At 42.2% G+C, this 27,938-nt stretch overlaps 1 protein-coding gene across 2 annotated transcripts in view; it reads left to right on the top strand.

Annotated features, from left to right (window-relative positions):
• The window catches only part of LOC126177095 (T-cell immunomodulatory protein), a 425,282-nt gene that overhangs the window by 251,059 nt on the left and 146,285 nt on the right, over positions 1-27,938 (top strand). The window contains exon 3 of one of the 2 annotated variants that reach the window (XM_049924350.1): positions 12,147-14,289. The exons of the other annotated variant lie outside the window; for it this stretch is intronic. Within the exon in view, the coding sequence (XP_049780307.1) occupies positions 12,147-13,835 (1,689 nt within the window). The 3' untranslated portion in view covers positions 13,836-14,289. Of the gene's footprint in view, positions 1-12,146; positions 14,290-27,938 lie in introns of those variants that run through there. 2 annotated transcript variants of the gene reach the window in all.

Genomic DNA, 27,938 nt, shown 5'->3' with positions numbered 1-27,938 from the left:
AGCTGGATAATGCATGAAATCCTGTCATCTCCGAGATTTGCCCCAGATGGAGATGGCAGAATACTCCCATGACTGTGGCAAGTGGCTAAGCCGAAGACAGCTGATCCTTCCAGTTCTACCAACGAGGGCACTGCCACTGGGCAGTGTGGTCCTTCTGCCATTGTGACTGTCACATGTATGGCAATACTATCAGCACACTGTGTAAGATGGTGCGGAGAATGTCTTTGTCAGTCTTTGATGGCTCACCTGAAGATGACTGGCAGTTGTCTAGTAGAAATATCATGGAGTGAAGTTTACAACAACCGGCTGCAATCCCGAAATCTCTTCAAACCTTTAATTTGCCAGAAAATTTTTAAGTTTCAGAAGTTGATTCTCATTGACATTCAAAAATAAATCTTTTAAAAAGATCACACAAATTTTACAAATGAGAGTACCATAATCGTGAAGTATATAATGAGGTACCATGCACAGCAGAGGTGTTGCTGAGCAGCAGATAAGCTCCTGGAAAGACCAATAAACTGTCAAAACATCAAGGTGTGTTTGTGTGTCTGTCCAGTGACTCCAATTTGTGGAGGTCAATACCATAACAGTTTGTTTGAGCAGATTTACTTTCCCATCCTTGCTGTATTTGAGCTTATGTGCTCCATCTCTAATAGTCTAAATGATCTCTCCATCAACTGGAAGTGGCAACACTGTTATTGATGTTACCTATAATTGTTTTGTCTAACTTCTTTGTCTGTTTTTACTTAATGTAACTTCCGCAATAACACATCAAATAAATTGGAAATTGCGAATAAGGACTACCATCAGCTGTAGAATGAAATGACGACAATGAAAATTTGTGCCAGACTGGGGACTCAAACCTGGATTTCCTGCTCGTCACGAGTGCTCGCCTTACCATTTGGTTATCTGTGTACAACTCACGGCCAGACCCAAACTTACATATGTCGCCAACCGTGCGTCTACAATCTGTACTTGTACATCCATTTTGCTTACTTCTGTACAGGCCAGACATTGTACTCGAGTCACTTGCCCGGTATCGGCAGATAAAAGCGATATTGCAGTGCCTGTGTTATTCAGACTACAATGCAAAGTTTCTTTGGACATGCGTGCATGTCCAAAGGAACAGGTACTGTGGCGAGCACAGCTGTTACAAAACACATCAACTGAATTTTCGATTATGAATACGGGCTACCACCGTCTGTAGAAGGGAATGACGACAGTGAAAATTTGTGCCAAACTGGGACTCGAACCCGAATTTCTCACTTCTCACGAGCAGTTGCCTTACCATTTGGCTATCCGTGTACAACTCACGGCCGGACCCAAACTTCCACATGTCATCAACCGTGCGTCTACAGTCTGTACTCGAACGTCCATTATGCGTATTCCCATATAGACCAGACGTAGTGCTTGAAAGTTGCTTGCCCAGTATCGTTCCTAACTTTCCATCATAATCAGAATAAACCAGGCACTGCAGTATTGTATTTATCTGCAGATGCCGGGCAAGCGACTCTTCAAGTACAACGTCTGTCCTGTATGGGAATATACACAAAGGATGTATGAGTACAGGTTGTAGACACACGGAAGTTTGGGTCAGGCCGTGAGTCGTACACGGATTTGTGATAAGGGGAAAATTCGGGTTCGAGTCCTAGTTCGGCACAAATTTTCGTCGTCATCATTCCATTCTACATCTGATGGTAGTCCTCGTTCACAATTGCGAATTCATTTGACGTGTTCCGTAATGGCCGAGGTTGCAACAGTGCCCGTTTCTCCGGACATGCACGCGTGTCCGAAGAAAATTTGCATTGTAATCAGAATAACACAGGCACTGCAATATCGTATGTATTGTATCTGCAGTAACGAGTCATCTTTTACTGATCCCGACAGGTTCGAAGTCTTACATGGTGGGTGGAACATCACTTTCACTTGAAAATTAGTAAGGATTCTTACTATTTTGAAGGAAATATTTTCAACGAAGGGAAGACCACATGGCAGCGTACCACAGAGACTGTATGGTCCTCTTAAAGCACACAAAGGAGGTCTTCTTTTATGGCCTGTAGTGAGTAATACTGATGCCCCCATGTATGATTTAGCCAAACATCATGCTTTCTTGCTTAGACCATTGGTTTGCAAATGTCCACATTATACAGGGTACGGCCAAACTTTCAGGAAACATTCCTCACACACAAAGAAAGAAAATATGTTATGTGGACATGTGTCCAGAAACGCTTACTTTCCATGTTAGAGCTCATTTTATTACTTCTATTTAAATCACATTAATCACGGAATGGAAACACACAGCAACAGAACGTACCAGCGTGACTTCAAACAGGAAATGTTCAAAATGTCCTCCGTTAGCGAGGATACGTGCATCCACCCACCGTCCCATGGAATCCTGATGCGCCGATGCAGCCCTGGAGAATGGCGTATTGCATCACAGCCGTCCACAATACGAGCACGAAGAGTCTCTACATTTGGTACCGGGGTTGCGTAGACAAGAGCTTTCAAATGCCCCCATAAATGAAAGTCGAGAGGTACCAATCTGTCGGTCACCGAATCTGTTGTTGAGAAGCGTATGAACACTTCGACTGAAATGTGCAGGAGCTCCATCGTGCATGAACCACATGTTGTGTCATACTTGTAAAGGCACATGTTCTAGCAGCACAGGTAGAGTATCCCGTATGAAATCATGATAACGTGCTCTATTGAGTGTAGGTGGAAGAACATGGGGCCCAATCAAGACATCACCGACAATGCCTGCCCAAACGTTCACAGAAAATCTGTAGAGCAATGAGTCGCATGTCAACACAAGCACCGAAGTTGTTGTGACTCGCCGATTATTCAAAGTGCCGCCGCGCAATTGCGCACATCCTCTACGTGCGGCGCTGTCTGCCAGCCACGCAGCAGCTGCGCCACCTAAGCGGCCAGCTGAGCAGCGGCCGCTAGACTGAGACTCAGTGTTTAATCGAATGCCGACTTGTACACAGGTCAACTTACTCAGTGACTTACATGTGTTGTTGTCCGAAATATGTGTTAAATTTGAAGATATAAAAATTGGCGACGAGGTAGTGGATTTTTCCTTTTCACCGTTGACTCACAGGGTTCCATGGCTACTGTCGAGCAGCTCTTGCACAATCTCATTGAACAGCAAACGCTTCTAACGACGTGCGATTCGCGATCAGCAAACGCTTCTAACAGCGGCGATTCACTATTTCGGCGCGGCATCAAATGCGGGCGTTTCTCGTCGTTGGCTGTACCTCCTTTTCCACCTTACGATGAGACGGCGGAAGACTGGTCTGATTATGAAAAACGTCTTCGACAGCACTTCTTGTCATTTCATGTCACGGACGAACAACCATGTAAGTCTCTGTTCCTTTCCTGGATTTCACCTCAAATGTATTGGTTGTTGTCGCAATTGGCTCCTTTGAAGGATCCTGCGTCTTTGTTCTTTGCTGAAATGTGCTCCCTTCTGTCTGTCTATTTTCAAAAGCAAACACATGTGGTAGCCTCTCGTGTTGCCTTTTATCGTTGTCAAAAACAACCACATCAGTCCTATCGCGCTTGGGCTGCTGAACTTCACGGCCTCAGTCGAAAGTGTCAATTTGTTACTGACGTTCACAAAGAATCCTATGCAGATTCCATGGTACGGGATGCTATTATCCGGTTGGCGCCCGACAAAGAAGTTCGGCAACGTGCCCTTCAGTTGGCGAATCCGACTCTCGATGAAGTTCTCTCCATTGCGCAGTCTTTTGAAATTTCTCGCGCCGCTGGGGCGCAAATAGAGGCGTGGGGTGACGTCGGGGAAATACAACCTCTGTGCGCTGTTGACGACGCGTGCGGCGCGTCCCCACCCGCCGACGTGGCCGCAGTACGCTCCCACGCGCAGCCACGGCCTAGCCGTAAACAACCCACTAAGAAACTGCAGCAAAATCCCCGGCAACTTCCTTCATGTCCGCGGTGTTTTACGAAACATTCACACGAGGATTGTCCCCAACGTTGGGCTGTGTGTCACAATGGCAAAAAGAAAGGTCAGGTGTCTTCCGTTTGTAAATCCGACCGCATACATGATGTTCATGAACATGACGCTGATTCTGATTCTGTGTTGTCTGTCAATTGCACATCTTCCCTTTCCGGGAAGTTATTCCTCACTGTCCAAATCCTTGGTCGAGATGTTCGCATGCAAGTGGATACCGGTTCTGCTGCCACTATAATTCTCAGACGTATCTTCAGCTGGGTTCTCCACTCCTGTCCCCTGTCACTCGGCAATTACGGACGTACAATAAACAGAAGATTTCTCTCTTGGGACAGTTTAATGCTGAGGTATCTTACAAATCCGTCATTCGCACTGTTCCCATATTTGTGGTCGACCAGAGCACCGCAGAAAATCTTTTTGGTTTCGATGCCTTTCGCGTTTTTGGGTTCTCCATAGATGACTCTGTCAATATTGTCTCTGATGCTATTCCTTATGCTCAGCTGGATTCCTTGTCGACGACATTTTCGTCCCTTTTTTCTCCTGGGTTAGGCCGTGCAAACGACTTTGAAGCTCATATCACGCTCAAACCCACTGCTCGGCCTAAGTTTTTTCGGGCTCGGCCCATTGCTGTGGCCCTTCGTGATCGGGTAAAACGGGAGTTGGATCATCTCACTGCTTCAGGGGTCTTGCTTCCTGTCACTTCTAGTGAGTGGTCCTCTCCTGTCGTTGTAGTTGCTAAGCCCAATGGTGATATTCGTCTCTGTGGCGATTTCAAAGCCACTGTAAATGCTCAATGCCTCATCGACACTTACCCTATGCCCCGTCCTGAAGAACTGTTCACTAAACTCGCTGGAGGACAGTATTTTTCTAAAATTGACCTGTCGGAAGCTTATCATCAACTTCCTCTCGATGCTACTTCCCGGCAGTTTCTGGTCCTTAACATGCCTTTCGGCCTCTATCAATACCAACGCTTGCCATTCGGGGTTGCTAGTGCCCCTGCTCTTTTTCAGCGATTCTTGGAACAATTTTTGCTCCCTGTCCCGGGGTGTATCAATTACATGGATGACATTGTTGTCACTGGCTCCACCACTGAAGAACATCTTCAAAATCTCCGCACACTTTTTAATGTCTTACAGACTGCCAGTCTTAAGTGTAATCTTCAGAAATCACAATTCTTTCAGGCATCTATCACGTACTTGGGGTTTCAACTCTCTCGGGATGGTATTCGTCCGCTTCAACACACTGTTGCTGCGATCGATGCCCTTCCTCGCCCTACATCTGTTAAGGAACTGCAGGCTTTCTTGGGGAAAATAGCATACTATCACAAGTTTTTACCGTCTGCGGCGTCGGTGGCTCAGCCGTTGCATCGCCTGTTGCATAAAAACGTGCCTTTTCACTGGTCCGCGTCATGTGACGCGGCTTTCCGGAAATTAAAGACTATGCTGAAACAGGCCCCGTGCCTGGCTACTTATCGACCTGGCCAACATCTTGTTCTTGCCACAGATGCCTCTCAATACGGGGTCGGTGCAGTCCTTGCGCACCGTTTTTCTGACGGTTCGGAACAACCCATTGCTTATGCCTCCAAAACGCTCACGGATGCCCAACGAAAGTATTCTCAAATTGAGAAAGAAGCTTTGGCCATCATTTATGCTCTTCATAAGTTTGGTGTTTTTCTCTATGGCTCAAAATTTCATCTTGTTACGGATCACAAACCGCTTGTTTCCTTGTTTCATCCATCAACATCACTTCCCGACAAGGCTGCACACCGCCTCCAGCGTTGGGCTCTTTACTTGTCCCGTTTCAATTATGAGATTCATTTCCGGCCAACGGCTCAACATGCGAATGCTGATGCTTTGTCTCGCCTTCCCATGGGTCCTGATCAGGCATTCGATAGGGACGAACTTTTGTGTTTCCACCTGGATGTTGCCGAGCAGCGGGTTGTGGATGGGTTCCCCATCACTGGGGACAGGCTGGCGGCTGCTACGGGTTCTGACCCTACCCTCTCCCGGGTTTTACGCTGTATTCAGAAGGGTTGGCCAGATCGCCCGTCCGCTAAGACTTCTGATCCGTTGCGGAACTACTACACTTTGCGCTACCGCCTCACGGCTAGGGATGGTGTTATCCTCCTCTCCACTGACAATGCTTCGCCGCGTGTTGTGGTACCTGCGTCTTTGCATGCTTCGGTCTTGCGCCTCCTTCACCAGGGGCACTGGGGTGTGTGTCGCACAAAATCTCTGGCACGCCGTCATGTGTACTGGCCTGGCATCGACTCTGACATCGCACACATAGTCACTGCCTGCGGCCCTTGTGCGTCACAGGCCGCTGCCCCGAAGTCATCTTTGTCACCGTGGCCTTCGCCTGAGAAGCCCTGGGAGCGCATTCATGCTGACTTTGCGGGACCCTTTATAGGTACTTATTGGCTCCTCGTAATTGACGCCTATTCTAAATTTCCTTTCATTGTCCGTTGCACGTCACCTACCACCGCGGCAACCACCAGTGCTCTCGCCCGCATTTTTTCTTTGGAAGGCCTCCCCTCTACTCTTGTTACTGATAATGGTCCGCAATTTGCCTCTTCCGACTTTGCGGATTTTTGTGCTCGTCACGGCGTTACGCATGTCACGGCCCCGCCGTTCCATACACAATCCAACGGTGAGGCTGAACGACTGGTCCGCACATTTAAGGCTCAGATGCGGAAACTTCTGACTTCTTCTGCTGCTGATGACGCGCTTCTCCAGTTCCTGGCGTCTTACCGTTTCACCCCCATGGGCGATCACAGCCCGGCTGAGCTCTTACATGGCCGACAGCCCCGCACGCTACTTCATCTTCTGCGGCCTCCCACCTCACGGTCGCGGGTGTCTTCACTTGGCCGGTTCACCGCCGACGACCTCGTCTGCGTTACGGGGATATGGCAGGCGGCCAAAATGGAGCCCGGGCCGCATCTTACGACACCGTGGCAGACGCCTGTATGAAATCCAGACGGACACGGGCGTTGCAGTGCGTCATTCGGACCAGCTTCGGCCTCGGGTGCCAGCAACGCCTGTTCCGAATGCCGCCACACCACCTTTGGCTCTACCTGATGCTCGGAATCTTGGCATCTCTCAATACTCACAACGCAGCCCTCTCACCGTCATCGCGATGCCAGCACCAGAACGGACGCCACCAGGACACGTGCCCATGCAGGAACCGGAGGACCGTCCTCTGTCAGAGTACATCTACTCGCCTCCTCCTCCAACAGACGCCGACACATCGCCCATGTCTCTTGTCATATCAACTGGACTTGCCGCAACGGGCAGATTGGTGCAGGGGGCCCCAGCAGATTCAACCCCTACGTCTCCTGTCATCTCAACCCGTTATCATCGGGGACACTTCCGTCCGTACGGGAAGCCTCCTCCTCGAGACTTTACGGCGAGTCAAACAACGCCTATGGACGTTAGCCATTTCCAGGACACCTCCATCAAGACCAGTGCAACAATTTCAAAGGGGGGAAAAGAAGTCAACATTACCTTCCTTCAATTGGGCCAACTGGCGGTGAATCGAGGAAGTACAGTACATACCGACGAAACTAAAATGAGTTCTAACATGGAAATTAAGCGTTTCTGGACACATGTCCACATAACATCTTTTCTTTATTTGTGTGTGAGGAATGTTTCCTGAAAGTTTGGCCATACGCAGGCTTGGGGCGTATCCACCTAAGTAGTTCGCATCTTTTAGTGAGTTTTGATGTAGTATCTCTTTGTACAAGGACACCTCTTGCAGTTTCCTTAGCACTAGTTTGTAAACAGTTTCAGTCGGGCATCATTGCTTTATTTTGGCACGCTCTTTCCTCAACGTGTTTCATGATTAACCACGAATATTTTGAACAGAATGACGCCGTCTTCATGGCTAGCCCCTTGTCTTCCTTGGTGGCTAATCTTTATAGGGGAGATTTTGAGAAAAGAACACTTAAATCAGCATTTCTTAAACCAACTGTTTTTGGAGGTACATGGATGATATTTTCATAGTGTGGCCCCAGGGAGAAGATAAGTTAATGGAGTTTTACATCATCTTAACTCCAGTAATGAGAACATTCAATTATTCTATGGAATAAAAGAATGTCGATTGTCTCCCATTACTGGATGTTTTGATTAGATGGGAGATTGATGGCTCTCTGGGACATTCTGCTTATTGTAAGCCTAATCACACTGATTTGTACTTGTGCTCTTCAAGTTGCTGTCACCCGTACACAACCATGAGTGTGCTTAAAACCCTTGTATACAGGGCCCATACAGTATCGGAGGCAGATAGTTTATCTAAAGGGGGCTTGCACATTTAAGCACAGTGTTCAGAGACAATGGATACTCGATCCAGCAGATTAACGGGGCATCCTCAGCGAAAACGAATAACCGGGAAGCGGATAAAGAGGAGAATGTGCTAGCAAAGTCTTGAGCTCTTCTCCCTTCGTTGGAAATATTATCTTCAAAATAGCAAGAATCCATAGAAATTTTCAGGTGAAAGTGATTTTCTGCCCTCCATCTAAGATTTTGGACCTGCTGGGATTAGTGAAGGATAACTTGTTACTGCAGAAGGTGGGAATTTACAGAATACCTCGCCAGTTTGGTACAGCCTATATAGGACAAACAACATGCACAGTGCAAGAACATTGCACAGAACGGAACATTTTATCTCCAACGGACATTCAGTGAAATATGATAAAACATTAATTTTGGCAACAGAAACATCTTTTTGGGGCTCCATTATAAAAGCATCTGTTGAAATGCGCATCACAGAAAATCTAACGAACTGTGATAGCAGCTACCAGCTGGATAATGCAGGGAATCCCATCATCTCCGAGATTTACTCCAGACAAAGATGACAGAATATCCTTGCAATTCCACCATTGAGGTCGCTGCAACAGAGCGGTGTGGTCCTTCGTTCACCGTGACTCTGATGCATGGGCTGTGATACTGTCAGCGTGCTATATAATGTGGAATGGAGAATGTCTTTGTCAGTCTCTGATGGCTTACCTGAAGATGACTGGCAGGTACCCATTTGAGATATCCTGCAATGAATTCTACTATGACCGGCTGCAGTCCCAAAATCTCTTCGAAGAATTAATTTGTTTATCATAATTTCAGAAATTTCGTAGCAAGATCAGTCAAGACTCCAAAACATGGAGACTTCATTCAATATAACTGAAATAGTGAATAAGTTCTGACTGCATTTCTTAATTTGTGATTTGGTTTTATAATTAAACCATTTAGTCACATTTAAAGATCCTAGAGGCTGTAAACTATGAGGTAGTACGTTCAGCCTTCGAATTCAGGTCTGTATCCACTTTTCCCACTATAGTTACTGATACTTAGTGCCTCCTTTCTTTGCTGTGAAATGTGTTGCAGTCTTCTTGTTCTAGTTTTTAACACACTCTTTTATCTTTTGATCATTCATCCAACTAACATAAAACCATTTTTCTAAACTTAAGAGATAGAATTGCTGTCTAGTATTTATTTTCAGGAGATGAAATATGAGTACTGCTGATAGACACACATGAAAGTACATAACACTATTGAACCTTTCTGAACTACTAGTTGGGATATGTTGGGCAGGTGTGTTTTTCTTGTCCTTTGGTCTGAGTGACCCACCTTTCCTTTTTAACCCTCCCCTACTCAGTTCTCTCCCCTCCCTGAGAAAGGAACTAAATGACTCGAAAGACAGAATAATGTCATGCAATTTTACATGTGCCTTTCAGCAGTACTATTTTGCTCCCTGAAACTAAACTCTGCCAACAATTCTGCCTCATAGTTTTACAGTTTCCTTGAGTGAATTTTCCTTTGCATACATAAAACTGATTTTGGTTCAGTGCAAAACAGCACTTGTAGAATTTGTATGATAAGTGTAAAGGTAATTAACTGAAGATCAGTACGAGGATTATTCTGGTATCCACAGTTTTAGGTGATGGCACAAAAAATTATTTTTCCTAGTGCATGCTTTCCTGTTTAAATGTTTGATCTTCTATTAACTAAAACAATAGTTGTGATTTCAAACAACAGAAAATCCAGGATGGAATGTAGCAATATTATAAAAAGGAAAGTTGCCACTCACCATATAGCGGAGATGTTGAGTCACAGGTAGGCCAATCTGTGACTCAGCGTCTCTGCTGTATGCTGAGTGGCAATTTTCATTTTCATAATAGTTGTGATTTCTATGGCACTTCGCAATATGGTTAACTGTCTATTCATTGATAGTTCTTTTGATGTTATTATTCATAAAGCTTTCCTTAATCAGTCTAATAAATTTTTATAATTTATATATGCCCATCAGTTCATACTCTATTTTGGAGGAAAAATCCTGAAATATCATCCTGAAAGCAAAGGAGACTATTATATTCAAAACAGATTTACAGAAGATTCAGAAAACCGTAAATAATATGACACCAATGCAATATACAAGTTTCTCTGGTTTCTGTGAGAGCTATGTTATTATGCTTGCATAATGTTGAAGAAAGTGCTATTTTTTAAAATTTCTTTTGAGGTGGAGAGATGCTTAGAAAGGTAAATCATGAAAAAAAGAGGGTATATTTTTTTCTTCAGTTTAAGTGATTTTAAGTGATAAGGGCTGTGGGAACATGTATTTGAAAAGCAGAATATATGAGTTAGAGAGGAGCTTAAAGTAAAGGAAATATTTATGATGTGACCAAAGGAGGACAGCAGCAGAAGTGAAAGGGCTAATATATTTAACATCAACAGTTGATACATTGTCAGTGCTGTAGAGCTGCACAAGTTGAGATACCAAATTAGTAACTCATTTATGATACAGCAGAATGAAGCAAATGTGTGTTCTGATGTAATTTATTGGGACTTAACGTGAAACTGGGATTTGGCACAAAAACCAAACACTTGAGAATAGATGCTATAGCAGCATTCTGCAAGCTTTTTTTGAAATTTAAACTGATATAATAATGGAAAATTCTGATGGAATACTAGAAATAGTATGAGGACAGGCAACCACTCACCAAATTGTGGTAGCACTGAACAACAGATACTGTTAACGTGTCTGTGCACTACTCGATGCCTCCTATGTATAGACAGCCAAACTAGTTTGTGGTGGATATTTTTGCTTGTTGTTAGGAGACTGAATTGGACTTATATGGTCTCTGTTAATGTAGAACTGACTATTTCTATACTTGTTGTTTAGTTTGGATCATTTTATTTCCCCCTAAATGTGCCACAGGACCTGCAATTTCTGAAGTAGATTGAATACAGCAGTATTGTTAGTAGCACATTGGGGAACTATTCTTGCACTCAGATTTCTCCAACCGACAATATTAGTTAATTCTGACTTAAAATTGATTACTGATTACGTATCAGACTGCCATTAAAAATAATAAGATCTCGCGCCCTCCCTCCCTCTTCCTCCCCCCCCCCACCCCCCATTATTATCTGAATAACTTCTATCCCAACTGTGTTTCAGACTGGTCCAGAAAGACTTTTTTAGAACTGTCTTGCTTGTGTTTTCTACCTATATTCAGTACATTATGGAGTTACGCATGTGGCTCATTGAAGTGTGAAAGAATCACAAGTGTTGAGAGTGATATTTAAGATGTTGCACAAAATGATGTAGTTTACAGAGACATAAATTTTCCCTTACTTATCAACGCAAAAAGTTTGTTTCGCTAAAGTACTGAAGCACTGAATATCAGATTCACAATTAATGCAGAATGTCTCTATCATGCTTTTAGTATTCTTTCAAAAACTTTTCAGTTACAGTGAAATAAAATCTTTCAGTTTTGTGTAGCAGTGTGTGTAGACACTGGGGAGCTCTGGATGGAGTACAAACAGTTGAAGTAGTAGAGGTTATCACTCACCATATAGTAGAGGTATTGAGGCACGTAAGCAAGATTAAACACATAACATAATGATCTTCTTTGGCGTCATTTTAAACTCTTCACACATTCACAGCAGTGAGTTGTTTCCTTTACTTTTCCCATTGACATTCATAAATATAATAACAGTAAAGCTGCATGATCAGTTCCTAGGTCTATAATTGTAATTTATTTATAAAGAGCCGAATATTCCTTCCTCTATACAAGGTGATGTTGTCTGCTGCCATACCATTGTTTGTTTTCCACCCTGTGTTTTCCATTATTGTATTTAACCAGTACAACTGCAAGATTAAAATCTGACACTCCTATTGGCAGGTGCTGATGCTGATATTCACGCATGTACCAGCCGTCTCAGCGGACGACCTGTCTGTTCCAGTCTTTAACCATACTGATGGAAAACTGGCAGCATTTGGAGACTTCGACAGGGACGGCCGAACAGATATAGCTGTACTGAACAGGAATGGTCGCTCTGTTGAAGTGCTTCTTGCACGTGAAACAGAGCCACTGATGAAGCGCAGTTGTAAAAGTCATTATTGCTGTAATTTTCCTTTTGAAGTAGTAGCTGCTGCCCCAGCAGACTTTGATGGTGACACACATTTGGACATAGCCATCTCTGCCCGTGGATCTGAAGGCAATTCCATAAATATTTATATGGTTTGGGGTGGACCAGATGGCTTAACATGTCCTTCAGATTATGCATCACCTACAATGTCGCTCATAAGTCAGCCACTAATTCTTGACTATGATGGAAACACAATTGCTGATATTTTTGGCACCACAGCAAATAGTAGCCAGTTTTGGTCTTTTGTGGGAAATCGTTCAGCACCGTTAGCTGTTCCATTGGGAAACACAAGGCACAAACTGAGAATTCCACATTCACACGCATTTCTCGATGTTGTTGGTGACTCTGCTGCTGATTTAATCCTCTCAGCTGACAATGGCTTTGAAATATGGTTAGGCAGCCCAAATGGAAGTTACAGCTTTGATCATTTTGTGAACAATCCCCCAGGCACTGTGATTGGCCAAAGTTTGTTTGTTGATGTGCATTTAGAAGGTAATCTCTTTCACATTGTCCCAGTTTGTTTTGATGATCCTTGCAGAAACAGTACACTCTATGCACTGTCTGGCAAAAAATGGCTCAATCTGAATCCCAATTTCAAAGATGAAACAGGCGTTGTCTGGGGATTTTATAAATCAGCCTCTGGGTCTCCTATCACAGTGAGATCTGGTGATTTCAACATGGATGGCCATCCTGACCTTCTGGCAACCATGGAGAGTGGCAATGGAAAGCCTGAAGTCCTGCTCTTAGAGAATGTGCCATGTATTGCAGATAGCTGTGGTGGATCAGGACGAACATTTACTGTGCGTAAAGATGCATTAGCGACACTCGGTTCTGGATGCGATATGGGAGCATTTTTCGACCTGTATCAAGATGGAGTAACTGATGTTGTGCTTTCTACAGAAGATAAAGGTAGCCTTAAAGCATTTCGCAACACACTTGATTATGATGCAAATTTTGTCAAAGTTGTTGTTCTGGCAGCAGCTGCTACAGATGAGAACAGAGGACGTGGGGGTAGCATGGCAGGTGTCCGTGTTTCTTATCGGACAACTACCCAAGAAGGAGAGCACCGCAAAGCTGCTGCAGCACAATTGTCACAGTCAGCGTATGCTGCTTTGCAGCTGCCACATTCTACCTTTGGTTTGGGACGCACTCCAAACTTTGTCGATCGACTGAGAGTGACAGCAGGAGGACGTTCACAAGACTTTACTCAGGTGATACCTAACTCTCAAATCGTGGTGATAGTAGCACCTGGTCCATTCTCTCTGTGGAGAGCCCAGTTATTTGTCACTCCTAGCAAAGCAGCCCTAATGTCAGTGGTGGCACTGTCGGGAACGTGTGTTGTGATCATAGCAATTATTGGTGCTCTTCATTTGCGTGAACGCAAAGAGGATAGACGTGAACGTCTACAACAGGCACATAGGTTCCATTTTGATGCAATGTGAAATGAAATATGGGAGGTCAAGGTATGTTTCTGTTGACAGTCAAAGAAATCAAGTTTCCAGGAGTATTTTCAGGGCTAGAAAGTGGTGTTCTTAAAAAAAAAAACATATCAGCAACAGTGCTGATATGTCCCAGCTATAGCTTGAGCCATATACAGTTATTGAATTTAACCTCTGTGTCAGTTGACATTCAAATTTTAAGCGACAGAGAGAAAGTAATAAATTTATTATTTCACATTGTGGATTTACTCTTTAAGAAAATTATCAACTTCTTTGTTTTGTAGAATTTGTTTTCATCTTGGAAGTCTTGGCAAGGGTTTATTCAGTTGGTGTTATTAGGGAAAAAGCCATATAAAAACTATCTGCTTTGCTTGCATCACAGCAGATAAGTATTTCGCTTCATGGAAAATGTGACAAAAGCAGCCTCCTACTACTACTACTACTACTACTACTACTACTACTAAAAAAAAAAAATGCTGGTGACCATATTTATTTTGTATCATATTCACAAAATAAAGCTACATGCACTCATGTTGTTCAACTGTGACTGACTTGATATGAATGAAACAACTATGATTATGAAACCAGGACTCAGTCCTATTCCTGTTCCTGGATAAAGTGGGGACATTAGTTTTCTTGTGTAACTGTGATCAGTTCTTGCAGTGCATAGTGATTGTAATCATCTTTGCCCTCCTCTTTCCTCCTCTGTGTGTTGATATCTGTCCCCACAACAAGTTATTAATGATCTGTATTGACTTATACACATAGTACAGCCTAACTTACTGTGTAAAGAACATGAAAAATAAAACAAAAATATTGTTTGTAAGAAGTCAGTGCTGTCTTTACAGGAAACAGCTTACAATAAAACAGTTGTTCTAGCATTATAATTGTGTAAGACTGCACTGAAATTCTAATGAAGTTGTAACTTACTGCAAAATATTGGAGTATGTCTTTTATTAAGTGATATGCATTAATTAGGCTTTTTTTAAATAAATAAATAAAAATAAAAAAGTTATGTTTTGCTGCAGTATTTCTTTTTTCTAGTCAGCGTATTCTGTGATTTGTGGCTTACATTGCTCCCTCTGTTTCTCTCTTTATTAAATAATTTATACAAGAATTTATTTATTTAAGTCAATCAGGGTATCTTTAACCCACTTACCACTTTTGTATCAAATGGCTGCTGCTCCACCTACTTGCATTATTTTGTGTTAAAAGTAACAGTTTTATTAGTTCTGTGATTTCTAGTTAATGTTTCAGTTGTCTTTCCAACTTCCTTCAAGCTTTTAGGCTTGTGATTGTCCTTTAATTGCATTGGCTGTGAAGAGAGCTTCTGGTGAAAGTGATTTAAGTTGATCAATGCCAGGTTGATAAGTGGAGTATTAAATTAACGTGATTTGTTTTTACTTCTTTTTAACGTGTGATTTCATTCTGACATGACCTAAATTTACCCAGAGCATTAGATTGTTTGTTTTTTAAGCTGGGTCTAAAGTTACCCTGAATGACAGTGTAACTTTGTACCAGTACTGAGACAGAAATTTTACTCTAATAGGCCACAGTTAGGATACATTTATCGAGCACTCAGTAACTACAGATGTAAAATGTTACAATGTAACTTTCAATGTGTAATTTATATTGTGTGCAGTATCTTCAATAAATGTTAGAAAGTGGTACAAACTTGCCTCGATTGACTATAATGTAATGTTTTGAATATTGGATGGTTACATTTCTATGTTTTCTCGAGTATGTGATAAACTTTATTACAATATTTTGTTGCATTTGCTGTGAATTTCATTTAATTGTAAATAAAAAATCTCTCAAATCATTGAGTGAAATATATTTCTGACCCTAATTTTATGGCCGTCCAACAGTACAGAATGAAATCAAGTCAAATGTTGTGGCATATGGAACTGACTTTGTGTTTTTTGATTGTGTTCTGGCATGTATAGTGAGTTGGGTTTCAGTAGGTGATCATCAGATTGTAAATTCAAAAGTTTGAGATTGAGCCCCCATGTGGCATTAGAATTTTTTCTGGAGCCTACACTGAATTTCATGTCTTGCACTGCTTTGTGCATGTAAAAATATCACATTTTGGCAGTTTTTTTGAGATGTACAATAGTAGGCCTCTTGTATTTGCCTAGATGAGTTAGTTTTCAGGTTGAAAGAATGGTAGTATATAGACCCCATAATATAATGGTGCTTCATAAAGCATTGTGGTGGGACTAACTTTCAGACTGATAATTGATTCACTTAGTAATGGCGAACCTGCTTAGTTGGATGTACAATTTCACTATATATGTAGTATAAATTTAATCTTACATTATTGGCCATTAAAATTGCTACACTACGAAGATGACGTGCTACACACGAACAAAATTTAACCGACAGGAAGAAGATGCTGTGATATGCAAATGATTAGCTTTTCAGAGCATTCACACAAGGTTGGCGCCGGTGGCACCACCTACAACATGCTGACATGAGGAAAGTTTCCAAACGATTTCTCATACACAAACAGCAGCTGACCGGTGTTGCCTGGTGAAACGTTGTTGTGATGCCTCGTGTAAGGAGGAGAAATGCGTACCATCATGTTTCCGACTTTGATAAAGGTCGGATTGTAGCCTATCACAATAGCGGTTTATCGTATCGCGACATTGCTGCTCGCGTTGGTCAAGATCCAATGACTGTTAGCAGAATATGGAATCGGTGGGTTCAGGAGGGTAATACGGAACGCCGTGCTGGATCCCAACGGCCTTGTATCACTAGCAGTCGAGATGACAGGCATCTTATCCACATGGCTGTAACGGATCGTGTAGCCACGTCTCGATCCATGAGTCAACAGATGGGGACGTTTGCAGTTTGCAAGACAACAACCATCTGCACGAACAGTTCGACGAAGTTTGCATCAGCATGGACTATCAGTTAGGAGACCATGGGTGTACACAACGATGAACCTGGGTGCACGAATGGCAAAACATCATTTTTTTGGATGAATCCAGGTTATGTTTACAGCATCATGATGGTCGCATCCGTGTTTGGCGACATCACGGTGAACGCACATTGGAAGCGTGTATTCCTCATCACCATACTGGTGTATCACCTGGCGTGATGGTGTGGGGTGCCATTGGTTACACGTCTCGGTCACCTCTTGTTCGCATTGTTGGCACTTTGAACAGTGGATGTTACATTTCAGATGTGTTACTACTTGTGGCTCTACCCTTCATTCAATCCCTGTGAAACTCTACATTTCAGCAGGATAATTCACAACTGCATGTTGCAGATCCTGTACGGGTCTTTCTGGATACAGAAAATGTTCAACTGCTGCCCTGGCCAGCACATTCTCCAGATCTCTCACCAATTGAAAACGTCTGGTCAATGGTGGCCGAGCAACTGGCTTGTCACATTTCGCCAGTCACTACTCTTCATGAACTGTGGCATCATGTTGAAGCTGCATGGGCAGCTGTACCTGTACATGCCGTCCAACCTCTGTTTCACACAATGCCCAGGCGTATCAAGGCTGTTATTACAGCCAGAGGTGGTTGTTCTGGGTACGGATTTCTCAGGATCTAGGCACCCATATTGCGTGAAAATGTAATCACATGTCAGTTGTAGTATAATATATTTGTCCAATGAATACCCGTTTATCATCTGCATTTCTTCTTGGTGTAGCAATTTTAATGGCCAGTAGTGTAGAAGATTTTTTGTATCAGTGAGAGACTGAGAATAAGTAAAGGAAAAAGTGGAGCAGTCATTGAAATACACTGAGGTGACTAAAGTCATGGACTCTCAGGATGAACATATATGTTAGAACACTGTGGCAAAATTTGGTGTTTATGGGCTACGGCACAAGATGACAGGAGTGAGTCCCTTTTGTAACAGCACGACATCACCTGCAGCACCTCTCCTGGGCTAAAGATCATATTGGTTGGTCCTTAGATGACTGGAAAACTGTGGCCCAGTCACATGAGTTTAAATTTCAGTTGGTAAGTTCTGACGATAGGGTTTGAGTGCGACGGAGACCCCACGAGGCCGTGGAGCCAATTTGTCGACAGGGCACTGTGCAAGCTGATGGTGGCTCCATAATGGTGTGGGCTGTGTTGTATATGGATCATTGACTGGAAATGGTTATGTTCAGATACTTGGAGACTGCTTGCAGCCATTCATGGAAATCACGTTCCCAAACAACGATGGAATTTTTGCGAATAACAGTCCACAGTGCCATTGGGCCACATTTGTGTGCAGTTGGCTTGAAGAACAACAGTTTGAGCAAATGATTTTTCCAATCATATCGCCTGAAATGGGACATAGGCGAGAAGTCGATTCATGCACAAAATCCTCCATGGACAACACTTTCGCAATTGTGGATGGCTCTAGAGGCAGATATTGGGAGGTATCCAATGACTTTTGTCCCCTCAGTGTAAAGTATAATGTCCACGATGAGTGGTTGTGTGATAAATGAGCCAGTTTACAATATGAGCTGCAACATCATGTAACTGTAGCGTAATTTCACATAGAAATGACAAGGATTAGTCAATAAATTTGGCAGGAACCCACATAAGTGTTGTTAGCAGCTAATAAAAGTTTAAAATTCATCATGTCATGTTATATCAAATTTGTTCTACTATGTAGGCTGTTAAGTGATCATTGATGAAATTATCAGCACATTTTTAAAATTTTTATTTGATTGTTTCTTATACCTGTTGCTGCTCTGTTTTCTTCCTGGCTTTTTGTTGAAGCTTGTCAACTATTGACTTAGGTAGTGTAGACCAGATATGGCTCAAATTCAAAGATACAGTATTGACAGCAATAGATAGATTCATACTGCATAACTTAATAAGAGATGGTACTGATCCACCATGGTGAACAAAACACATCAGAACACTGTTGCAGAAGCAATGAAAAAATCATGCTAAATTCAGAAGAACGCAAAATCCCCAAGACTGACTAAGTTTCACGGAAGCTCGAAATTTAGTGCGGACGTCAATACGAGAGGCTTTTAATAGTTTCCACAATGAAACATTGTCTCAAAATATGGTAGGAAACCCAAAGAAGTTCTGGTCATATGTAAAGTACACCAGTGGCAAAAAACAGTCAACACCGTCACTGCGCGATAGCAATGGAAATGTTACCGATGAAGGTGCCACTGAAGCCGAGTTACTAAATGCAGTTTTCTGTAATGCCTTCACGAAAGAAGTTGAAGTAAATATTCCAGAATTTGAAACCAGAACTGCTGTTAGCATGAGTGACATAAAAGTAGATATCTTAGGTGTTGCGAAACAACTCAAATTACTTAAGAAAGGCAATTGCTCCAGTCCAGATGGTATACCAGCCAGGTTCCTTTCAGAGTATGCAGACACAACAGCGTCTTTCTTAGCAATCGTAAACAACTGTTCACTTGACAAAAGGTCTGTTCCTAAAGACTGGACAGTAGCACAGGTCACACCAATATTCAAGGAAGGAAATAGGAGTAAACCATTGAATTACAGACCCATATCACTGACCTCAATTTGCAATAGGATTTTGGAGCATATACTGTACTCAAACGTTATGAATCACCTTGAAGAAAATGACTTATTGATGCATAACCAACACGGAATCAGAAAATATTGTTCTTGTGCAACACAGCCAGCTCTTTATTCCCTTGAAGTAATGAGCGCTGCCGCTCGACAATGGATCTCAGATCGATTCCATATTCCTAGATTTCCAAAAGGCTTTTGATACTGTTCGTGACAAGTAACTATTAATCAAAGTGCGTGCAAATGGAGTATCGTCTCAGTTGTGTGATTTCCTCTCAGGGAGGTCACAGTTTGTAGTGATAGACGGTAAATCATCAAGTTGAACAGAAGTGATATTTGGCGTTCCACAAGGGAGTGTCATAGGCCCTCTGCTGTTCCTGATTTACATAAATGATCTAGGTGATAATCTGAGCAGCCCTCTCAGATTGTTTGCAGATGACGCTGTAATTTACTGTCTAGTAAAATCATCAGACAGTCAATTCCAATTACAAAATGATCTAGAGAGAATTTCTGTATGGTGCGAAAAGTGGCAATTGGCACTAAACAAAGAAAAATGCGAGGTCATCCACATGGGTACTAAAAGAAAGCCGATAAATTGTGGGTATATTATAAATCGCACAAATCTAAGGGCTGTCGATTCAACTAAATACCTAGTAATTACAATTACGAGCAACTTAAATTGGAAAGACCATGTAGATAATATTGTGGGGAAGGCAAAACAAAGACTGCGTTCTGTTGGTAGAACACTTAGAAGATGCGACAAACTCACTAAGAGACAGCCTACATTACATTTGTCCGTCCTCTGCAGGAATATTACTGCATGGTATGGGATCCTTACCTGGTAGGATTGACGGAGGACATCAAAAAAGTGCAAAAAAGGGCAGATTGTTTCATGTTATCGTGCAATAGGGGTGAGAGTGCCACCGGTATGATACACGAGTTGGGGTGGCAGTCACTGAAACAAAGGCAGTTTTCTTTGCAGCGAGATTTATTTACAAAATTTCAATCACCAACTTTCTCTTCCGAATGTGTGAATATTTTGTTGACACCCACCTACGTAGGGAGAATTGATCATTATAATAAAATAAGAGAAATCAGAGCTCGAACAGAAAGATTTGGGTGTTTCTTTTTCTCATGCACCATTCGATAGTGAAATGGTATAGTAGTAGTATGAAAATGGTTCTATGAACCCTCTGCCAGGCACTTAATTGTGAATTGCAGAGTAACCATGTAGATGTAGATGTAGGGATTAACACCCACTAAGCCACATGTGCTGATGTTTGACAGTCATTTTAGTAATATTTATCACAATTGCATGTTACATTTGGTAGCATACCTAGAAGCAATGTTTAGCCAGATGTTCATATCACAGCATGCTTCCACAGGAAGATTATTTGCTGTAGAATCATTTTTGTGTGACCACATTCGTGGCCAAAATTTCTTAATTTTGTCCCTGTAGATGATAGCTCATTTTGGTAAACTCATTCTTAAAAGCTGAGATGCCACAGACATAAATTATTCTTATTGACAGACTTTCTTCTAGTTATAGGTATTATACATTCACTAATTTCTAATGTCACTGAATGCTCACTTAATCTAATTTTGCAACTTGAAATACAGTTTCTAAATTTTCAGAACATGCTGGCACAGAGTGGGGGTTTCTTTTATACTTTAATGCCAACTTACTAACTTTGACATCATAAAAACTAGTAATGCACTGCTGTGTGCCTGCAACAGTGTTTGATGTCTGTTCATTCATTTTATGATTTAAACTTATTATTGCATGTGATTGTTACCAGACTGTAGTATATTTTCATGAAATGTGCTTTCAGTACAGTTAAGAAATGAGTGTGTAAACTGAAATGTGGCATAGTCCTTTTTAAGGATATCCTAAACTTCAGCTCTAAATACAAGCTTCAAGAAACTTCTTAAGTTTAACAATATGCACTTAATGGTTTATTAAATATCTGATGCTATAGGAGTGTCAGAAAAAAGAGCTGGTAATGCCCTGATTGCTAAATACCAAGGAAACTTGGTTTAGTGTGGTATGTTGCATTTCCTGTATGCTGAGCAAACTCAAACAGAAAAACAAAATTCTCAATAGTGTTTGCACCACTTAAAGAATTTTGTGTGTCTATGAAGCAAACAGGGTTCTGCCACTTGGCACCAGAAACAAACATCAGTTGAAGCTGTCATCTCTGCACCAAGAAAAGGAGAAGCTGATTTTTGTCTAGTAGCAAAGTTATGACCACTTTTTTCTGGGGTACAGTGGGAGTTGTTTTTATTGATTACCTCGAAAAGAATAAAACAATAACTAGTGTGTGTTGTGCAGCCCTTCTAGGCCCAGTGCATGGAAGGAAAAAAAAGGAAAAAACCTGTTAGAGGCCTAGATTGCAAAAGAAAACAATCACACAGGCCAGCAGAAAAGAGATACTGACTTACAAACAAGGAAATTAGCAGAACTGTTTTTTCCATCATATTGATGACTTGGTGTAAGTAATCACCATGATCCTCACATTTCAATCAAATATTCATGAAAAACATAAAGGTGATTGTTCAAAAGAGTCAACCTCAAGGCCCTTGAAACAGCTGAATGTTTTTAACTTTTCCAACATGTTGGCCAGAACAGAAATATACTATGGGTCATTTATGTTCCCTATGAACTAAATAAAAATATTTTTGGGTGATACACAAACTTTCTTCTCTCTTGCATTCATTTTTGTTTCAACGTTGGAAATAAACATGTTTTGAATGTCAAGTCCTACAAACGCATTGTCACGACTGATTTGTGCTGTCGCATTTCTTCCCAGTCCGCTTTGACCTTCCCCCTGAGGACAGTATTCCATCTCATGAGGGGTCATGGTGCTCATCAGGGATGACATCATAGTCAAACTATCTCCCTGACTACCCACCTTCAAACTGTTGCAGTCCACATTTTCCTTCCTCACTTGACTGTTTCCCTTTGTACCATTTACATCCCTCCACCATTCAGAGTCACCAGGGCAGACTTCCTCTGCTTATTGGGCAACTCCCTCACCCCTTTCTGCTGCTCAGTGATGTCAGTCTGCACCATCTCATTAGGGGCTTGCCCAGAATCTCTGAGAGAGGTGCCCTCTTCGCTGACCTTCTCAATCACCTTAACCTCATCTGCCTTAAAATGGGAGCACCCACATTCCTTTCAGACTCCACTCACAGCCATTCCCAGTTGGACCTCTCCTTCTGCACTGCCCATCTTGGCAGTCATTATGAATGATCAGTTCTCTCTGACACGCACTCGAGTGACCATTTCCCATGTGCTATCCAACTGCTGACTCCTGCCCCACCTACGTGCACACCCAAATTGCAACATTCTAAGACCGACTGGAGTCTTTACTCCTCCCAGGCGACCTTTGACGAACAACATTTCCCTACTTACGATGACCAGGTAGAATACACTATGTGATCAAAAGTATCTGGACACCTGGCTGAAAATAACTTAAAAGTTTGTGGCGCCCTCCGTTGGTAATGCTGGAATTCAGTATGGTGTTGGCCCACCCATAGCGTTGATGACAGCTTCCACTCTCGCAGGCATATGTTCAATAAGGTGCTGGAAATTTTCTTGGGAAATGGCAGCCCATTCTTCATAGAGTGCTGCACTGAGGAGAGGTATTGATGTCAGTTGGTGAGGCCTGGCACGAAGTCGGTGTTCAAAAACATTCCAAAGGTATTCTATGGGATTCATGTCAGGACTCTGTGCAGGCTAGTCCATTACAGGAATGTCATTGTCATGTAACCACTCTGCCACAGGCTGTGCATTATGAATAGGTGCTTGATTGTGTTGAAAGATGCAGTCACCATCCCCGAATTGTTCTTCAACAGTGGGAAGCAAGAAGGTCCTTAAAACATCAATGCAGGTCTATGCTGTGATAGTACCATGCAAAACAACAAGAGGTTCAAGCCTCCCCCCCCCCCCCCCCCCTTCCATGAAAAACACGACCATAACATGACCGCCTCCTAATTTTACTGTTGGTACTACACATGCTGGCATATGATGTTCACTGGGCATTCATCATACCCACATCCTGCCATTGGATCGCCACATTGTGTACCGTGATTCGTCACTCCAAACAACATTTTTCCACTGTTCAATCGTCCAATGTTTATGCTCCTTACACCAAGGGAGGCATAGTTTGCCATTTACCGGCGTGATGTATGGCTTATGAGCAGCTGCTCGACCATGAATACCAAGTTTTCTCACCTCCCGCCTAACTGTCATAGTACTTGCAGTGGATCCTGATGTAGTTTGGAATTCCTGTGTGATGGTCTGTATAGATGTCTGCCTATTACACATTATGACTCTCTTTAACTGTTGGCGGTCTCTGTCAGTCAACAGACGAGGTTGGTCTGTATTCTTTTGTGCTGTATATGTCTCTTCATGTTTCCACTTCACTATCACATCGGAAACAGTGGCCCAAGGGATGTTTAGGAGTGTGGAAATCTCTCGTACAGACGTATGACACAAGTGATACCGAATCACCTGAGCATGTTTGAAGTCCATTCGTTCCGTGGAGCACCCCTTCTGCTCTCTCATGATGTCTAATGACTACTGAGGTCGCTGATGTGGAGTACCTGGCAGTAGGTGGCAGCACAATGCACCTAATATGAAAAATGTATGTTTTTGGGGGTGTCCGGACACTTTTGATCACATAGTGTATGTTACAAATGTTATCCTTACCGCCGCAGAACATTTCATTTCTTGCACTTCCTCTTTGCCGCGCCTTATCCCGGTTCCTCGGTGGACTGAAGCATGCCGTGACACAATTTGCATGCGTGAACGTGCTCTCTGCATCTTTAACTGTCATCCTACGTTGGTCAGATGCATTTGTTACAAAGAGTTGCATGTACAATGTCATCACATTCTTTGGGATAGCAGAAAAGCTAGCTGGATTTTCTTTACAAGTTCTTTAATAGTTCCTTCTGTCGTGTGGGCCAGCCTCCGACGGTTGTCCGAGACCAATGTCCATTCCCCAATTTTCCGCCCTGATAGTAGCAGATGATGGCACAGTGGACCATACTGCTATCTTCGACACCTTGGGCTGCTATTTTGCAGAGATTTTGAGCTCGCCTCACTATCACCCTACCTTCCTCCATCAAAAACAAGTGGAAGAGACCCAGGCAATACCCTTCATTTCTCAGAATCGTGAGTGCTACATTCCTGCCTTTACTATGAGGGAGATAGATGGTGCTCTCACATTATCCCAGTCCTCCACTCCAGGGCCAGATGATGTTCACATTCAGATGTTGTAGAACCTTTCTCTTGTGGGAAAACACTTTTTCCTTCATACATACAGTCGCATCTTGGCAGATGGCACATTTTCCAGAAGCTGGTGTGAAGCCACAGTCATACCTGCACCTAAACCCAGCAAGGGCAAACATCTTCCTTCTAGTTATCACCCCATTACTCTCACCAGCTGTGTTTGCAAGGTGATGGAACGTATGATTCATGCCCTGCTGGTATGGTGACTTGAGTCCCACAATTTACTAATCACTGCACAGAGTGGATTTTGAACGTGTATCGTGAGTGGTTTTCTGTGGAAATACAAGACTTTGGACATGTTTTTCGATTTGGAGAAACCCTACAACACCTGCTGATGAGTAGTATCCACTGTACATGCTACATTTGGGGCTTCTGTGGGCACATGCCCCTTTTCCTTCAGGAATTCTTAAAAGACCGAGTTTTCACAGTACGTGTGGGTTCTGCCCTGTCGGACACCTTTATCCAGCAAAACGGTGTGCCTACCTCAAAATTCGCTTCAGAAAGTAAATGAGATCGACTGAATTACCTTTTATAGAATTTTGATTTATTCTCACATAGGTTTACAATGATCAAATCTCAGATGTCTCTCTCTTTGTTTATACAACTCTATTCCAGTTTATTTTTTACAAAATGGTGCTCAACAGTCGAAAGTTATGTGCATCTGAGTCCCATAGGTCCTACTTTAACACTTCTCTATACTGAGCCCTTTTTCCGATTGCAAAATGTCAATAAATAAGATTGTTTCAGATCTCATTAATCACACCATATTAGTAATAATTAATTCAGCATGACACTGGACTTGCATTTGGGAGGACGGTGGTTCAAATTCGCATCTGGCCATCCTGATTAATGTTTTCTGTGATTTCCCTAAATCACTTCAGGCAAATGCTGGGATGGTTCCTTTGAAAGGGCACAGCTGACTTCCTTCCCCATCCAATGGGACCAATGACCTCACTGTTTGGTCCCCTCCCCCAAATCAGTCAACCAACCGACCAACTCAGCATCTCTTTTGGTTTCATAGTTATACATGCCCTAAACACCATGTCTTCTGCTTTTTAAAATTATCAGCAATTACAAAGCAGTTAATGCCAGTCACTGTCATTTAATTTCTATTGATTCAGCTACAGCTTTTCCATAAGCCACCACACCAAGAGTAGCCTGTAAGTGCGCAAATAGTAGTGGAGACTGGCAGTGACATAACATAGACCAACCTTTAAGAATGTAAATTCCATAAATGCCCTGTCAGTGATTAATGGAGTGAATATGAAAGTGGAGCAAAGAGAATTGAAGTGGTTGTCAGAAAAAAGTGCCAACCCTGAATTTCCTACGGATTAGCCTAATCACTTTTATCTGTTATGTTTTTGACTATACCACATGCTGGTATCAAATAGTTCCATATCTACTGCACTGTATTTATGTTCTTTTCATTGAATTTGACCAAATGTATAATATGCAGTAACGAAAACTACTCTCTTTCGGGTTAGAACTTTCTTCTATTGATCTCTTCAGTTAGCTCTTTAGGAACAGCCTCAACAACTTGGGACCCAACATTATACTTCTTGAGTATCTTCTGAGGACAGCTTTACAAATTGGGATCAAGCTAGTTGGTGAGTGGGGTCAGGTACAATTCATTGGAGCAGGTGTTGAAGGGTACCCTGGGGGACAGCCACTGTAACACGAAGAGCACAGCCAGTGTGATTTACCAAATCCATGACGTTTTTTAATGATTACCTTTCCATTAGCCATTGCTATATGTAACTGTCAGATTAAAACAGTGTGACAGCCCGAGATTTGAACTCAGAAACTTTGCCTTTGAATTTCAGTCTGGCACACACTTTTAATCTGCCAGGAAAATTCATATCTGTGTACCCTCCATTGCAGAGTGAAAAATTCTTTCTGATCACTGCAATTTTAGAGGTTGTGACAAAAGATAGTGGTTGAGTAGAAAACAAATTTCCTTGCAAATAATGTGGGGGGCAAATGTAACTTTTAAATTGTTTCCATTGTTTTGATAACTGTTGTTTATAGTGAAAGTGATACACATGCAGTAAATGTATCTTATTTCGGCTGTGATTACAAAATATTATGCAAAGACGTTGATATGAATAATGTTCAACTGACTGCACATCTACCTCTCTGCACTAGTGACTTGCCACATATATGAAGTGTCTGATAGATAAGATAAACAACATAACCATATCCCAACAATTACTCTATATTAAAAATCTGATGGTTGCCTGTAATGCTCTTTCTGCCTTCAACAAGACCCATATTTCAGGGTTCCCCAGTGAACTCCTGTTTGCACTTGAGTGTGGACAGTTCAGAGATTACTACTTCATGATGCCTGAGCCCTTGCAGTTCTATTACATTCCTATGATACATGTCTAACATGTTGTGACAATGTTCCCTGCTTTGTTTCTTCATTTGTTGTCCTCGGTGTTGACATACTGTGTTGTTACACTGACTACTTTAAATGATATAGCCGACAGGTGTTCAAATGGTTCAAATGGCTCTGAGCACTATGGGACTTAACTTCTGAGGTCATCAGTCCCCTAGAACTTAGAACTACTTAAACCTCTACTTAAACCTAACTAACCTAAGGACATCACACACATCCATGCCTGAGGCAGGATTCGAACCTGCGACCGTAGTGGCCACGCGGTTCCAGACTGTAGCGCCTAGAACCGCTCGGCCACTCCGGCCGGCCCCGACAGGTGTACATTTGTGTTTCACTGTAGTTTACTTTCACTGTTCACAACCCCCCATATACACATTTAAAATGGCCAGTGCACTATTGTTTAACTTTTGATAAGCCTCATTAATAGGTTGCAGGCAAACATCCACGTACAGCTTCAATAGTTTACTGTTGTACATCTACGAGCAGTAAAAACCTAACAACACAGTTCACAAGTCGTGCAAAATATTGCAGTGCCCTGAAACTACACATTGTTTGATGTTTAATTTACAGAATTACAATTAAAACTTAACTCATTCAATTAACTGAATACATCAAAAAATTAGTTCTTTTCAACATTTTCTACTTCTACAGGGGTTAAGCCGAATTAATTGTTTAAATGATGAAATTAACAAATATCGTTATGCAAACAATACTTTTGACAAAACTGTTAAATACTTTGGAATTAATTAAGGGCAGGCTTTGCTAACATGTTTTCAAATAGAGCCAAATAAATACTTTAAGATTACTATTAGGTGTTCCCACAAATGTTTATAATTAGTACAGAATTTATATTTGTTTATACGTCAACAATGGGGTTTAAGTTACAAAACAATTACTGATTT

This window comes from Schistocerca cancellata, chromosome 3 (genome assembly GCF_023864275.1).
Source record: "Schistocerca cancellata isolate TAMUIC-IGC-003103 chromosome 3, iqSchCanc2.1, whole genome shotgun sequence".
Lineage (NCBI taxonomy): Eukaryota > Metazoa > Arthropoda > Insecta > Orthoptera > Acrididae > Schistocerca > Schistocerca cancellata.
The sequence above is the reverse complement of the archived record's forward strand: the minus strand, read 5'-3'. Positions and strand labels throughout refer to the sequence as shown.